Source organism: Triticum dicoccoides, chromosome 5A, assembly GCF_002162155.2.
Source record: "Triticum dicoccoides isolate Atlit2015 ecotype Zavitan chromosome 5A, WEW_v2.0, whole genome shotgun sequence".
NCBI lineage: Eukaryota > Viridiplantae > Streptophyta > Magnoliopsida > Poales > Poaceae > Triticum > Triticum dicoccoides.
The window spans coordinates 325162075-325174185 of NC_041388.1; the positions used below are offsets into that span (position 1 = coordinate 325162075).

Below are 12111 nucleotides of genomic sequence, written 5' to 3' on the forward strand. Positions count from 1 at the left end.
ACGAGCAATAGACTTATTGGAAATAATACATACCGATGTATGCGGTCCGATGAGTGTTGATGCTAATGGAGGGTATCGTTATTTTCTTACCTTCACAGATGATTTGAGCGGATATGGGTATGTCTACTTGATGAAACATAAGTCTGAAACATTTGAAAAGTTCAAAGAATTTCATAGTGAAGTGGAAAATCATCGTAACAAGAAAATTAAGTTTCTACCATATGATTCTGGAGATGAATATTTGAGTTATGAGTTTGGTCTTCATTTGAAACAATACGGAATAATTTCACAACTCACGCCACCTGGAACACCACAGCGTAACAGTCTGTCCAAACATCGTAACCGCACTTTATTAGATATGGTGCGATCTATGATGTCTCTTACTGATTTACCGCTATCATTTTGGGGTTATGCTTTAGAGACGGCTGCATTCACGTTAAATAGGGCACCATCTAAATCCGTTGAAACAACACCATATGAATTGTGGTTTGGCAAGAAACCCAAGTTGTCGTTTCTTAAAGTTTGGGGCTGCGATGCTTATGTGAAAAGCTTCAACCTGATAAGCTCGACCCAAATTGGAGCAATGTGTCTTCGTAGGATACCCAAAGGATATTGTTGGGTACACCTTCTATCACAGATCCGAAGGCAAGATATTCGTTGCTAAGAATGGATCCTTTCTAGAAAAGGAGTTTCTCTCGAAATAATTGAGTGGGAGGAAAGTAGAACTTGATGAGGTAATTGTACCTTCTCCCTTATTAGAAAGTAGTCCATCACATAAATCATTTCCAGTGATTCCTACACCAATTAGTGAGGAAGTTAATGATCTTGATCATGAAACTTCTGATCAAGTTACTACTGAACCTCGTAGGTCAACCAGAGCAAGATCCGCACCAGAGTCGTACAGTAATCCTATTCTGGAGGTCATGTTACTTGACCATGACGAACCTATGAACTATGAGGAAGCGATGATGAGCCCAGATTCTGCAAAATGGCTTGAAGCCATGAAATCTGAGATGGGATCCATGTAGAACAAAGTGTGGACTTTGGTTGACTTGCCCGACGATCGGCAAGCCATAGAGAATAAATGGATCTTCAAGAAGAAGACTGACGTTGACGGTAATGTTACTGTCAACAAAGCTCGACTTGTTGCGAAAGGTTTTCAACAAGTTCAAGGAGTTGACTATGATGAGACCTTCTCACCCGTAGCGATGCTTAAGTCCGTCTGAATCACATTAGCAATTGCCGCATTTTATGATTATGAAATTTGGCAAATGGATGTCAAAACTGCATTCCTTAATGGATATCTTAAAGAAGACTTGTATATGATGCAACAGGAAGGTTTTTCGATCCAAAAGGTGCTAACAAAGTCTGCAAGCTCCAGTAATCCATTTATGGACTGGTGCAAGCATCTCGGAGTTGGAATATACGCTTTGATAGTGTGATCAAAGCATATGGTTTTATACAGACTTTTGGAGAAGCCTGTATTTACAAGAATGTGAGTGGGAGCTCTCTAGCATTTCTGATATTATATGTGGATGACATATTGTTAATCGGAAATGATATTGAATTTCTAAATAGCATAAAAGGGTACTTGAATAAGAATTTTTCAATGAAATACCTCGGTGAAGTTGCTTATATATTGGGCATCAAGATCTATAGAGATAGATCAAGACGCTTAATTGGACTTTCACAAAGCACATACCTTGATAAAGTTTTGAAGAAGTTCAAAATGGATCAAGCAAAGAAAGGGTTCTTGCATATGTTACAAGGTGTGAAGTTGAGTCAGACTCAATGCGTGACCACTGCAGAAGATAGAGAGAAAATGAAAGTCATTCCCAATGCTTCAGCCATAGGTTCTATCATGTATGCAATGATGTGTACCAGACCTGATGTGTGCCTTGCTATTAGTTAAGCAGGGAGGCAATGAAGTAATCCAGGAGTGGATCACTGGACAGCGGTCAAGAACATCCTGAAATACCTGAAAAGTACTAAGGATATGTTTCTGGTTTATGGAGGTGACAAAGAGCTCGTCGTAAACGGTTACGTTGTTGCAAGCTTTGACAATGATCCGAATGACTCTAAGTCACAAACCGGATACGTATTTTTATTGAATGGTGGAGCTGTCAGTTGGTGCAGTTCTAAGCAGAGCGTCGTGGCGGGATCTACGTGTGAAGCAGAATACATAGCTGCTTCAGAAGCAGCAAATGAAGGAGTCTGGATGAAGGAGTTCATATCTGATGTAGGTGTAATACCTAGTGCATCGGGTCCAATGATCAAGTCAAGGAGGGAGACATAGAGATTTGCAAGACACATACGGATCTGAATGTTGCAGACCCGTTGACTAAGCCTCTCTCACGAGCAAAACATGATCAGCACCAAGACTCCATGGGTGTTAGAATCATTACTGTGTAATCTATATTATTGACTCTAGTGCAAGTGGGAGATTGAAGGAAATATGCCCTAGAGGCAATAATAAAGTTGTTATTTATATTTCCTTATATCATGATAAATGTTTATTATTCATGCTAGAATTGTATTAACCGGAAACTTAGTACATGTGTGAATACATAGACAAACAGAGTGTCCCTAGTTTGCCTCTACTTGACTAGATCATTAATAAAAGATTGTTAAGTTTCCTAGCCGTGGACATGTATTGTCATTTGATGAATGGGATCACATCATTAGAGAATGATGTGATGGACTAGACCCATCTATTAGCTCAGCACTATGATCGTTTAGTTTATTGCTATTGCTTTTTTCATGACTTATACATGTTCCTATGACTATGTGATTATGCAACTCCCGAATACCGGAGGAACACCTTGTGTGCTATCAAACGTCACAACGTAACTGGGTGATTATAAAGATGCTCTACGGGTGTCTCTGATGGTGTTTGTTGGGTTGGCATAGATCGAGAATAGGATTTGTCACTCCGTGTATCGGAGAGGTATCTCTGGGCCCTCTCGGTAATGATCATCACTATAAAGCCTTGCAAGCAATGTGAGTAATGAGTTAGTTGCGGGATGATACATTACGGAATGAGTAAAGAGACTTGCTGGTAACGAGATTGAATTAGGTATGATGATACCGACGATCGAATCTCGGGCAAGTAACATACCGATGACAAAGGGAACAACATATGTTGTTATGCGGTTTGACCGATAAAGATCTTCAAAGAATATGTAGGAACTAATATTAGCATCCAGGTTCTACTATTTGTTATTGACCGGAGATGTGTCTCAGTCATGTCTACATAGTTCTCGAACCCGTAGGGTCCGCACGCTTAATGTTCGATGACGATATGTATTATGAGTTATGTGATTTGATGTACCGAAGGTTGTTCGGAGTCCCGGATGTGATCACAGACATGATGAGGAGTCTCAAAATGGTCGAGACATAAAGATTCATATATTGGGAGGCTACATTCGGACACCGGAATGGTTCGGGTCGTTTTGAATAAGTTTCGGGGTACTGGGGGTTACCAGAAACCACCCCCCCTTCTGGAAGTTATTGGGCCTCATGGGCCTAGTAGTGCAAGAGAGGAGGCAGGTCAAGAGGTGGCGCACGCCCTCCCTAGCCCAAATCGAATTGGACTAGGGCTAGGGGGTCGGCCCCCACTTTCCTTCTCTTCTTCCTCTCCTTCCTTCTTATCCTAATAGGACTAGGAAAGGGGAAACCTACTCCTACTAGGAGTAGGATTACCCCCCTTGGGCGCCCTCCTTGTGGCCGGCCGGCCTCCACCTCCCCTCCTTTATATACGGGGGAGGCTGGCACCCCATAGACACACAAGTTGATCTTTAGCCGTGTGCGGTGCCCCCTCCAAAGTTTTCTACCTCGATCATATTGTCGTAGTGCTTCGGCGAAGCCCTGCGTCGGTAACTTCATCACCACCGTCAACACGCCGTCGTGCTAACGGAACTCACCCTCGGCCTCAGCTGGATCAAGAGTACGAGGGACGTCACCGAGCTGAACGTGTGCAGATCATGGAGGTGTCGTGCGTTCGGTACTTGATCGGTTGGATCGTGAAGACATAGGACTACATCAACCGTGTTACTAAACGCTTTCGCTTTCAGTCTACGAGGGTACGTAGACACACTCTCCCCTCTCGTTGTTATGCATCTCCTAAATAGATCTTGCGTGATCGTAGGAAATTTTTTAAAATACTGCGTTCCCCAACAGTTATATCCTCATATTACATGATGAATACATGTTTTTGCATGTACGGTACCTTCTCCATTGGTGCATGGCATGTCTAGGGCACCGTGCTCTCTGCTTCGATCTTCTAAAGTATGATGGTTCCAGGGATATATGCTGATAAACATAGGAAGTAGATCATGGTGAATAAGCTCCTCTTACTGCTTTTGTTAACATAATATATTGTTGTTTCTCTCGAAAAGAACTAAACAAGTAGATTTTTTGCAAGGTCAATACACCTATCCACAAGATCATCTACAAATGCAAATTCAGCTTTCATGTCGGGTCGCAGCGGGAGCCTCAAATATATTTACCCTTAGGTTGCAGCTCAGATCCCAATTAACTTGTTTTTGCTCCACTTATCTACCCGCTATCTAGTCGCTCTTGTTCACTGGCTTTTAGGCCCATGTGAAGTAGGACGCTCGTGTGAAGTAGGAAGTTTTGGACTACATCTGGGATAGGTCCCAGCTAGCTAGGGAGGAATACTAGAATTTTTAACATAACAACCTACTTTCTAACAGAAGTTTTAAGTTACATCAATCACTATCTAGGTATTTATTGCGCTTTCAGTGACTTGCTTACATATATATATAATACATTTTCCAACCATTTCATAAATCATTTGACACTCAATTTAGTATTTCTCTTCTACGTATTAAACATTCTTTTCATCAATCTTCATGAGGTGTCATGAACCTTGCCTAATGTCGTCATAAAATATATTATGTGTACGCTCTTTTGTGTGAAATTTATTTGTAGGATCATTCCATATCAGAGTACTGCCCTCAGAGGTAAGCGGCTCAAGATGGCGAACCAGTCGGGCCTTGAAAGCAAGGCTGAGCTACTGCAGCAGGAGACTAACTCACTACCTACACAAATGCATTCAAAGAAGGTTTGTAATTTTGCAGACTTATTACATGATCATGAGCAGATGTTTTAGTGGTTTTGCTATTTCTTTATTTTATAAGTATTTAAGTGATAACCGTTTTATTAGACTTCATGATTCATGAAAGTACAAAATTAGATTTAAAAAATCTTGATCTCCTAGCTATATCATCCATATCTAATTCGTTGAGAAAGTTTTTTTAGAGAAAAAGGCATAAAACCCGAACTTCAAATTAATGAAGCCATCAACCAGAGCTAGGATACTTGATGATGAATGCAAAGGCAAAAGTGTGATAAAAAAACCTCTTTATGTTAAGAATTTACATAATAAATCGATGTTTTATACAATCTTCTTATTATTTCTTTTGAATATATGTTCGTATAGTACGACTGGTCTGCTTGCAACTGAAAACAATGTTAATTACAAGCTTGTAATTTGTAAGTTTGAAGTGCATAGACACGGGATGAAACATTAATCACTTTGAAATGGTGTGACTGTTTTTGAGAAACATAATAAAAGATTATTAAGTATGCTTTGGAAAGTATCTTAAACACATTTTTTACAATAGTTTACTAAGGTCCCTACGCATTAGTTTGATGCGCATTTACACATAATGTTAAAGTATATACTCTATGGTACATAGTGAACTATAATAAAACTTATGTTTGACACACTTCAGAACATTATGGTAAAATATGTAACATTTTATACAATTTGTTTGTTTCATGTGTTTTACAGTCTTTATAGATTCATCTAGTTTCAAAACTAATACTTCACTAACTACGGGGGAATAAAATCATGTTTGGTCTTGTTTCTTCTATCTACTACTCTACAGACATGGAGCGCGCGTGAAACGCAATACATGGAATGTGGTTCTACATTTCTTGTCGTACTACCTTGTTTTATGGTAATTTTGAGGGGCTTTAGTTGATATTTTACTACCAAATTTTGCAGCTGTCATAGGTGTAACATGTTTGTTATTAGAATCGGGCTTCAATGTTTATTTTGCTTCAACATTTCTTGTTCTACTTTTGCAACAATGATAACTATGCTTCATCCGTTGAAGCTGCATCTAAGAAAGTAAAGTGAATGTTTTCCTTTACTTTATATAATTTCTCAAACATTTGAGAAGGAAATAATTAAGCTTTTACCCCCAAGGAAGATCACTTTACTTGCTTGTTGGGTCTCAAACCTAGGCGGAATTTCAATGTCCCTGTCAGCTAGCATGGTGCAATCCACTGATCATTTATGCTTTAAAATTAGCACAAATGTTGGCATTCTTCCAATACATTTTAGATTTTAATTACTAATATAAACCTAAAATATCACCTGCAGTACTTTGTGTGAGCCTTTTGTCATCAAAAAGTCAGAGAGTTTGCATAGAGCACGATTGTTGCATGCATATTCCTAGACTGTCTCTCACCATGCTAAAAAATGCACTTTATTTTATTGTGATAGTTTAGATGTTGAATTCTTTTGAACCAGAAGTTAAATTTTCGGTACTTTAAACTAATTAAATTCCTAGCAACATAATATTTAGAACAAGACCAATCTTGGACATACTTTAACGAGTTTAGAATTTATTATTCAAGTCATATTTTGAATCAATTTTGGAGACATTTTAGGTACCATACTTTTTATTGTTTCAAATGAATATTTCCAAAAGGATTTTGCGTGACATTTTAGGTACCATACTTTTGATTCAGAGTTTTTGAATAATTTTAGTGAGATTTCATTATTTCAATTTCAGGGATATGTTTTGCACATGTAAACAACAATATCTCAAACATCTTTCTACATTTCTCATCATACTACCTTCTTGTACATGACTTTAGAGTTCGCTTCAATTAATGTATTACTACTCCATATATGCTTGAAAAGAAGATGTATAAACTTTGTCTGAAATCAAAGAGTGCAAAGTTTGACCGAGATTGTAGGAAAACTATATGGGACTTCAATTAATATTATTGTGGTCATGGATAGTTTTCTACAAACTTGGACAAACATTGCACCCATTGACAGACAAAATTTCAGAAACATTTCATAATTTATTGTTTTAGACAAGTATTTTTTTTTTAAACTGTGTGACATATTTTGATCCAAATTTGTTCAATTATTTTCAAAGCTATTCAAAGAAACCTTGGTCTGAATTTTTCAGCCAAATTTCATCTTTCCGTTTTCACAAAAAAAAAACTTCATGAATAGTTACATAATATTTAAAATATCATCATATTTTAGTAAATTTTATAAACTTTTCACCAAAATTTCTATTACTTTAGAGCATTTATTTTTTTTCTTGGGATTTTTGAATTATTTTATAGAAATTTCAATGTTTCAAATTTCTAAGTATTCATATATGATCTCACAAATCTCAATTATTTTTGTCACATTCAATCAATTTCAGAAACATATCAAATAAATTTCACAAACTTCAATTTAGTCCTTCATATTTACATCAAATTCGGAATTATTTACAAGACCAAATATTTCATTCTCTAGAAAAGTTTACAATTATACTTCATTGTAAAATAAACTTAAAATATGTTTTAAATAATTCCAATACGTGTAAAATGTATGTTGAATGTTTCCTCAGTTAGTGTTTCTGAAATTGATGTGTAATCACTCAAACTTTGTTGAGAAAAATGTGAAATTTCATAAGATAACATTTGAAAGTGCAATTCGTTGGAATATTAGTGAAAGGATATTTGAATCCTATCTAAAAGAATTCGAAACTTTTTATTTTTTTATTTTTTAATAAATATTGTAAGTCTTTGAATATATATTTTTGAATTTATTGACATCATTGAAATCTTTAAAAAAATTGAACCCTGAATTTTGCTGAATTCACCGGTGTGCAAACGCAAAATCCAAAAATGCGGAATATGAAAGGGCTGTAAGAGTACATGCAATGGTGGGATGGCGTGCTTTGGTTGAGAGGACTCCGTTAGAAATGAGTTTGACATCCCCAAATGCCATTCATGCCCATTTTTGTGTTGGCCAGGTTCAGTTTTCACGCCGATGCGTGCTTTTCCATGTACTCAATGGCCACGGCGGCATGGAAGGCAGCTCCAACTGGGAGCGCATCTTCGTCGATCACAAAGTAGGGGGAGTGCGTTGTGCGGAGCTGCTCCATGGTGCTCTCGTTGCCAACTCCTATGGTGAAGAAGGCGCCCGCCATCCTCTGCGCGTAGAACCCGAAATCCTCCGCACCCATGAGCTGGGGAGCCACCCTGACGTTCTCTTCCCCGAGCAACCTCCCGGCCACCTCCTTGGCATGTGCGTACATCCCTTCGGCGTTGACGACAGCCGGGTACGGCCTCATCGTTTCCTCCATGAAGTCCACGGAGGCAGAGCAACGGTGCACTGCAGCCTGCCCTTCAACGATCTTCGGAACAAGCATGAAAAATGTGCGAATTAGTTATCGCCTGGTCCACTACAGATCCACTGCACTAGATGTATCATGTAGATGTTGGAAACGCAGACATTTTTACCTCTCTGATCCTCTTCATCAGATATGACAGCCCTTCATCTGTCATGCTCCTCAAGGTGCCACCAAAGGCGGCCGACTCGGGGATGACGTTGTAAGCGTCTCCTCCTTTCACAAAGGTGATGGATACCACCTGAAAGTGCAACAACTGTCAACACCAGGATTGTTCAGTCTGTATCAACTATACGAGGACTGTAGGGAGGAAGCAGATCACATACTGCACCCTGCAGGGGATCGATCTCCCGGGAGACAATCTGCTGGATACTCAGGACGGCGGACGATGCTGCTACAATGGGATCAATGGCGTTATGGGGGCCAGCGGCGTGCCCACCTTTTCCTGTGACCGTCGCCAGGAATCGACCCGAGGTCGCGGCAAATGGCCCTGGCCTGGACGAAACCACACCCACCGGCAGAGCTGGATCGACGTGCAGGCCGAAAATCGCCGACGCGTCATCGAGAACACCTTCTTCTAGAATGTAGTAGGCTCCGCCGCTGCCCTCCTCTGCTGGCTGGAAAACAAGCTTCACGGTGCCCTGGTGATGGAAACAAAACCCACATAAGACTTTTATTATGGCTCTCCTTGATGATTGCTCGAGCTCACCAAAATCGCTGGATTACAAAATACCTTTAGGTCTTCCTTGCGGGACTGAAGTAGCTTGGCAGCTCCTAGAAGCATTGATGTGTGAGCATCATGTCCGCAGGCATGCATTTTCCCATCTTCCAGGCTCTTGTATTCCCAACCTACCAGTTCCTGTAGTAAGGCACCCCAAATGCATCGGCTGAAAAGTCGTAATACTGACCACGGGACTAAGCCGGCCTAGAAGTCTGACAGTCACATGTGCAGACACTAGCAGTATGAGAATGCAGGTAATTCTTGAGCGGTCAGGACCATACGTAGCAGTATGAGAATATTGTTCAGTTCACACAGGTTCAGGCAAACTCATGGACCCTGCTCCTACAAAATTACTACCACATGAAAGGGATTGTGTTTGAAATGAACTGGTGGCTGTGATCCGCGCCGGGAGCAAATTGCTTTTGTAGAGCACCAGGTTAACAATGGTTGCGGAAGAATAATCAGAGGTCTCCTTAACTATTGGATCGTTTGAACAGCGGGATTGCTAAATCTTAGTCGACCAAGTCTCAGTCGATTCTATATTCGTGAGAATGTACGTGAAGATCCATGTAAAATTTTCTTTAAAATTTCTTCTTTCTTTTTTTATATGTATTGCCACTTGATGACACACTCAACAACAATAGAATAATTAAAGCTTAAGTCACAGTTGGTGTCCTTCCTTGGAGGTAACCAACATGCAAAGGGGTAAAACCGTAAATTCTTCCCATACATGTGTGCATTTCACTATTATTATATTTAGCAGTGTGCTGGCACTGTTCAGAGCTGACTTTGGGTGGATGAGATGTGAGCTCATCACAAGTCAGCTGGCCACTGAACTTCAGTTCGCGCACCATTCATAGGTGCAGTTCACGTCTCTGTGGTTAAAATAATTCTCTAGAGGAAGCGACTCAGATAATCATGCATGCCACGTATCCCTAGGTCAGATCCAACGGCATTCAGAGGTGGAGCGAGAGGTTCTGTAGTTTTCTCTCTCTCTCTCTTCGTCTTAAACGATCAAGCATATCCCCATACCCCATTCGCATCTCCCACACTCCACATTTGTTGTACAGGGCTGTAAGAGTATATGATTATCATGGGTAGTATGATGTACCGTAAGAAACCTCAGATTTTAACCTACACATTTGTTGGAGTTATTTTTCATAGGTCCAACTGAATCCATTCAGGCGGTAAGATCCCGTGCGTGTGAAGATTTTGACCTTATCGTCACAACAACTTCATAACAGAACTGAGCTGAACCCAAAGGTGAGCAACGTGTAGTACTACTACTATTTCTTTCTTTTTGCGTGTAGTACTACTCGACCGCGTGACATGGGAGATCTCACAGTAGGCCTACTGCACGTGTAAAGTGCCAAGGAAGGACCAAGTAAGCACGTACCTGCACGGGCAGGGCGTCCATGTCGGCCCGGAGCGCGACGACCGGGCCGGCGCCGGAGCCGATGGTGGCCACGACGCCCGTCCGCGCGACGGGCCACGCGTAGGGGACGCCGATGGCGTCGAGCTCGCGGCAGACGAGCTCGCTGGTGCGGTGCTCCTGGAAGGCCAGCTCCGGGCGCTGGTGGATGCGCCGCCGCACGCCGCGCAGCCACGCGGCGGTCTCCGGCGCGCGGGCCGCGGCGAGGAGGTCCTCGGCGCGCGCTGCCACCGGGGAGACGACGGCGAGGTAGAGTAAGAGGAGGAGAGGAGCCGAGGAAGCGGCCATGGCTGGAGGAGAGGAGAATCGTTGGAGCGGCGGAGTCGATCCTTTCTTCCCCCGCTAGCTTAGGTAGTTGGTTGTTGAGGCTTGGATTTACGCGAGACTCCTTTTGCTTCTGGCGCCCGATCTGTTTCCTCAAACGGGAAAGATGGATACGCAAATCACACTGCCTGCCTGGCTCTTTTTTCAGCAAACTGGAGTGGAGTGGAGTTCCCGCATCTCATCGGCAAATTGCTATCGCGAAAATCAGGCATGACTTCCGCGCCAGATTCGTCCACGGTGGAGGGCGGAGCTGGCGGGCGCGGGGACGGTTAGCGTTGGAGGGGAAAGACTGAATTACCCACAGTGATCAACCCTTTAGATCGACTGAATTACACAAATCTTCAGGCATGGCCCATCTTACACCATCGACTTAAGTACAGTGAAAATTCCCTTGCGGATGATACTTGCAAGGAAATTGCTGTGCATATGACGCACGGTCCTTACGACAGTTGGACGATATCCAATCGAGTCGTCTGTCGCACTTTGGTCAGATCATGCATGGACGAGCTGATCTATGCTGTCGTGCATAGATCGTCTGCATTGCAATGCTTCACTTGCAATCATTTATTTATTTTTCGAAATGAAGGCAAAAAAAATTGTCTCGCGAATATTTAAGCATAAGACAAATGCCTGGTTAATTGACGAAAAACCATATGAAAATCATTACAACATATGACCATCTGCCGACTATACCCAAAGCTTAAATCTTCACAATCACCCCAGTAGACGAACAAACGCCCCCCAACCCGCTACAAGCACAACCCCACAGACCATGGAACACAACATCGCAAAGCAGGCCCATCGATAAAGACATCTGACATGACAACCTGAAAAGAAGAGCATCATCCATCAAACGGCCGCTGACGTCTTCACTATGCAATGATTTCTCCTTCGGTATGCCGGAACGATGGCTACCGCACACCCTTTTGCTCTTGTCCCTCATTGCCTTCTCCTTCAGGGGGCAACCAACAGTCTTGCCGGATCCAGGGTTAGCAACATCCAATCTTGCAATCAATTCTCGGAACTTTCTAACAAAGGTAGCCTCAGAAACATGTGCCAATGTACCAGATGCCACAACCTCATTCACCCACGGAAACCACTTGGTTGAAGGGCTTGGGCGAGTGGAAAACAACAGTTCCCAAACCTCCACGCTCCACGGCGACAGACACCTGACT

At 41.8% G+C, this 12111-nt stretch overlaps 1 protein-coding gene across 1 annotated transcript; it reads right to left on the bottom strand.

Annotated features, from left to right (window-relative positions):
• Positions 1-7858: 7858 nt before the first annotated feature.
• Positions 7859-11150, bottom strand: LOC119301268 (IAA-amino acid hydrolase ILR1-like 9). Its single transcript, XM_037578213.1, has 5 exons — positions 10577-11150; positions 9193-9318; positions 8786-9100; positions 8572-8700; positions 7859-8465 (listed from the first exon to the last, which is right to left on the bottom strand). The coding sequence occupies exons 1-5, from the start codon at positions 10898-10900 to the stop codon at positions 8091-8093; spliced, it is 1269 nt and encodes a 422-aa protein (XP_037434110.1). The 5' UTR covers positions 10901-11150; the 3' UTR covers positions 7859-8090.
• Positions 11151-12111: the final 961 nt, after the last annotated feature.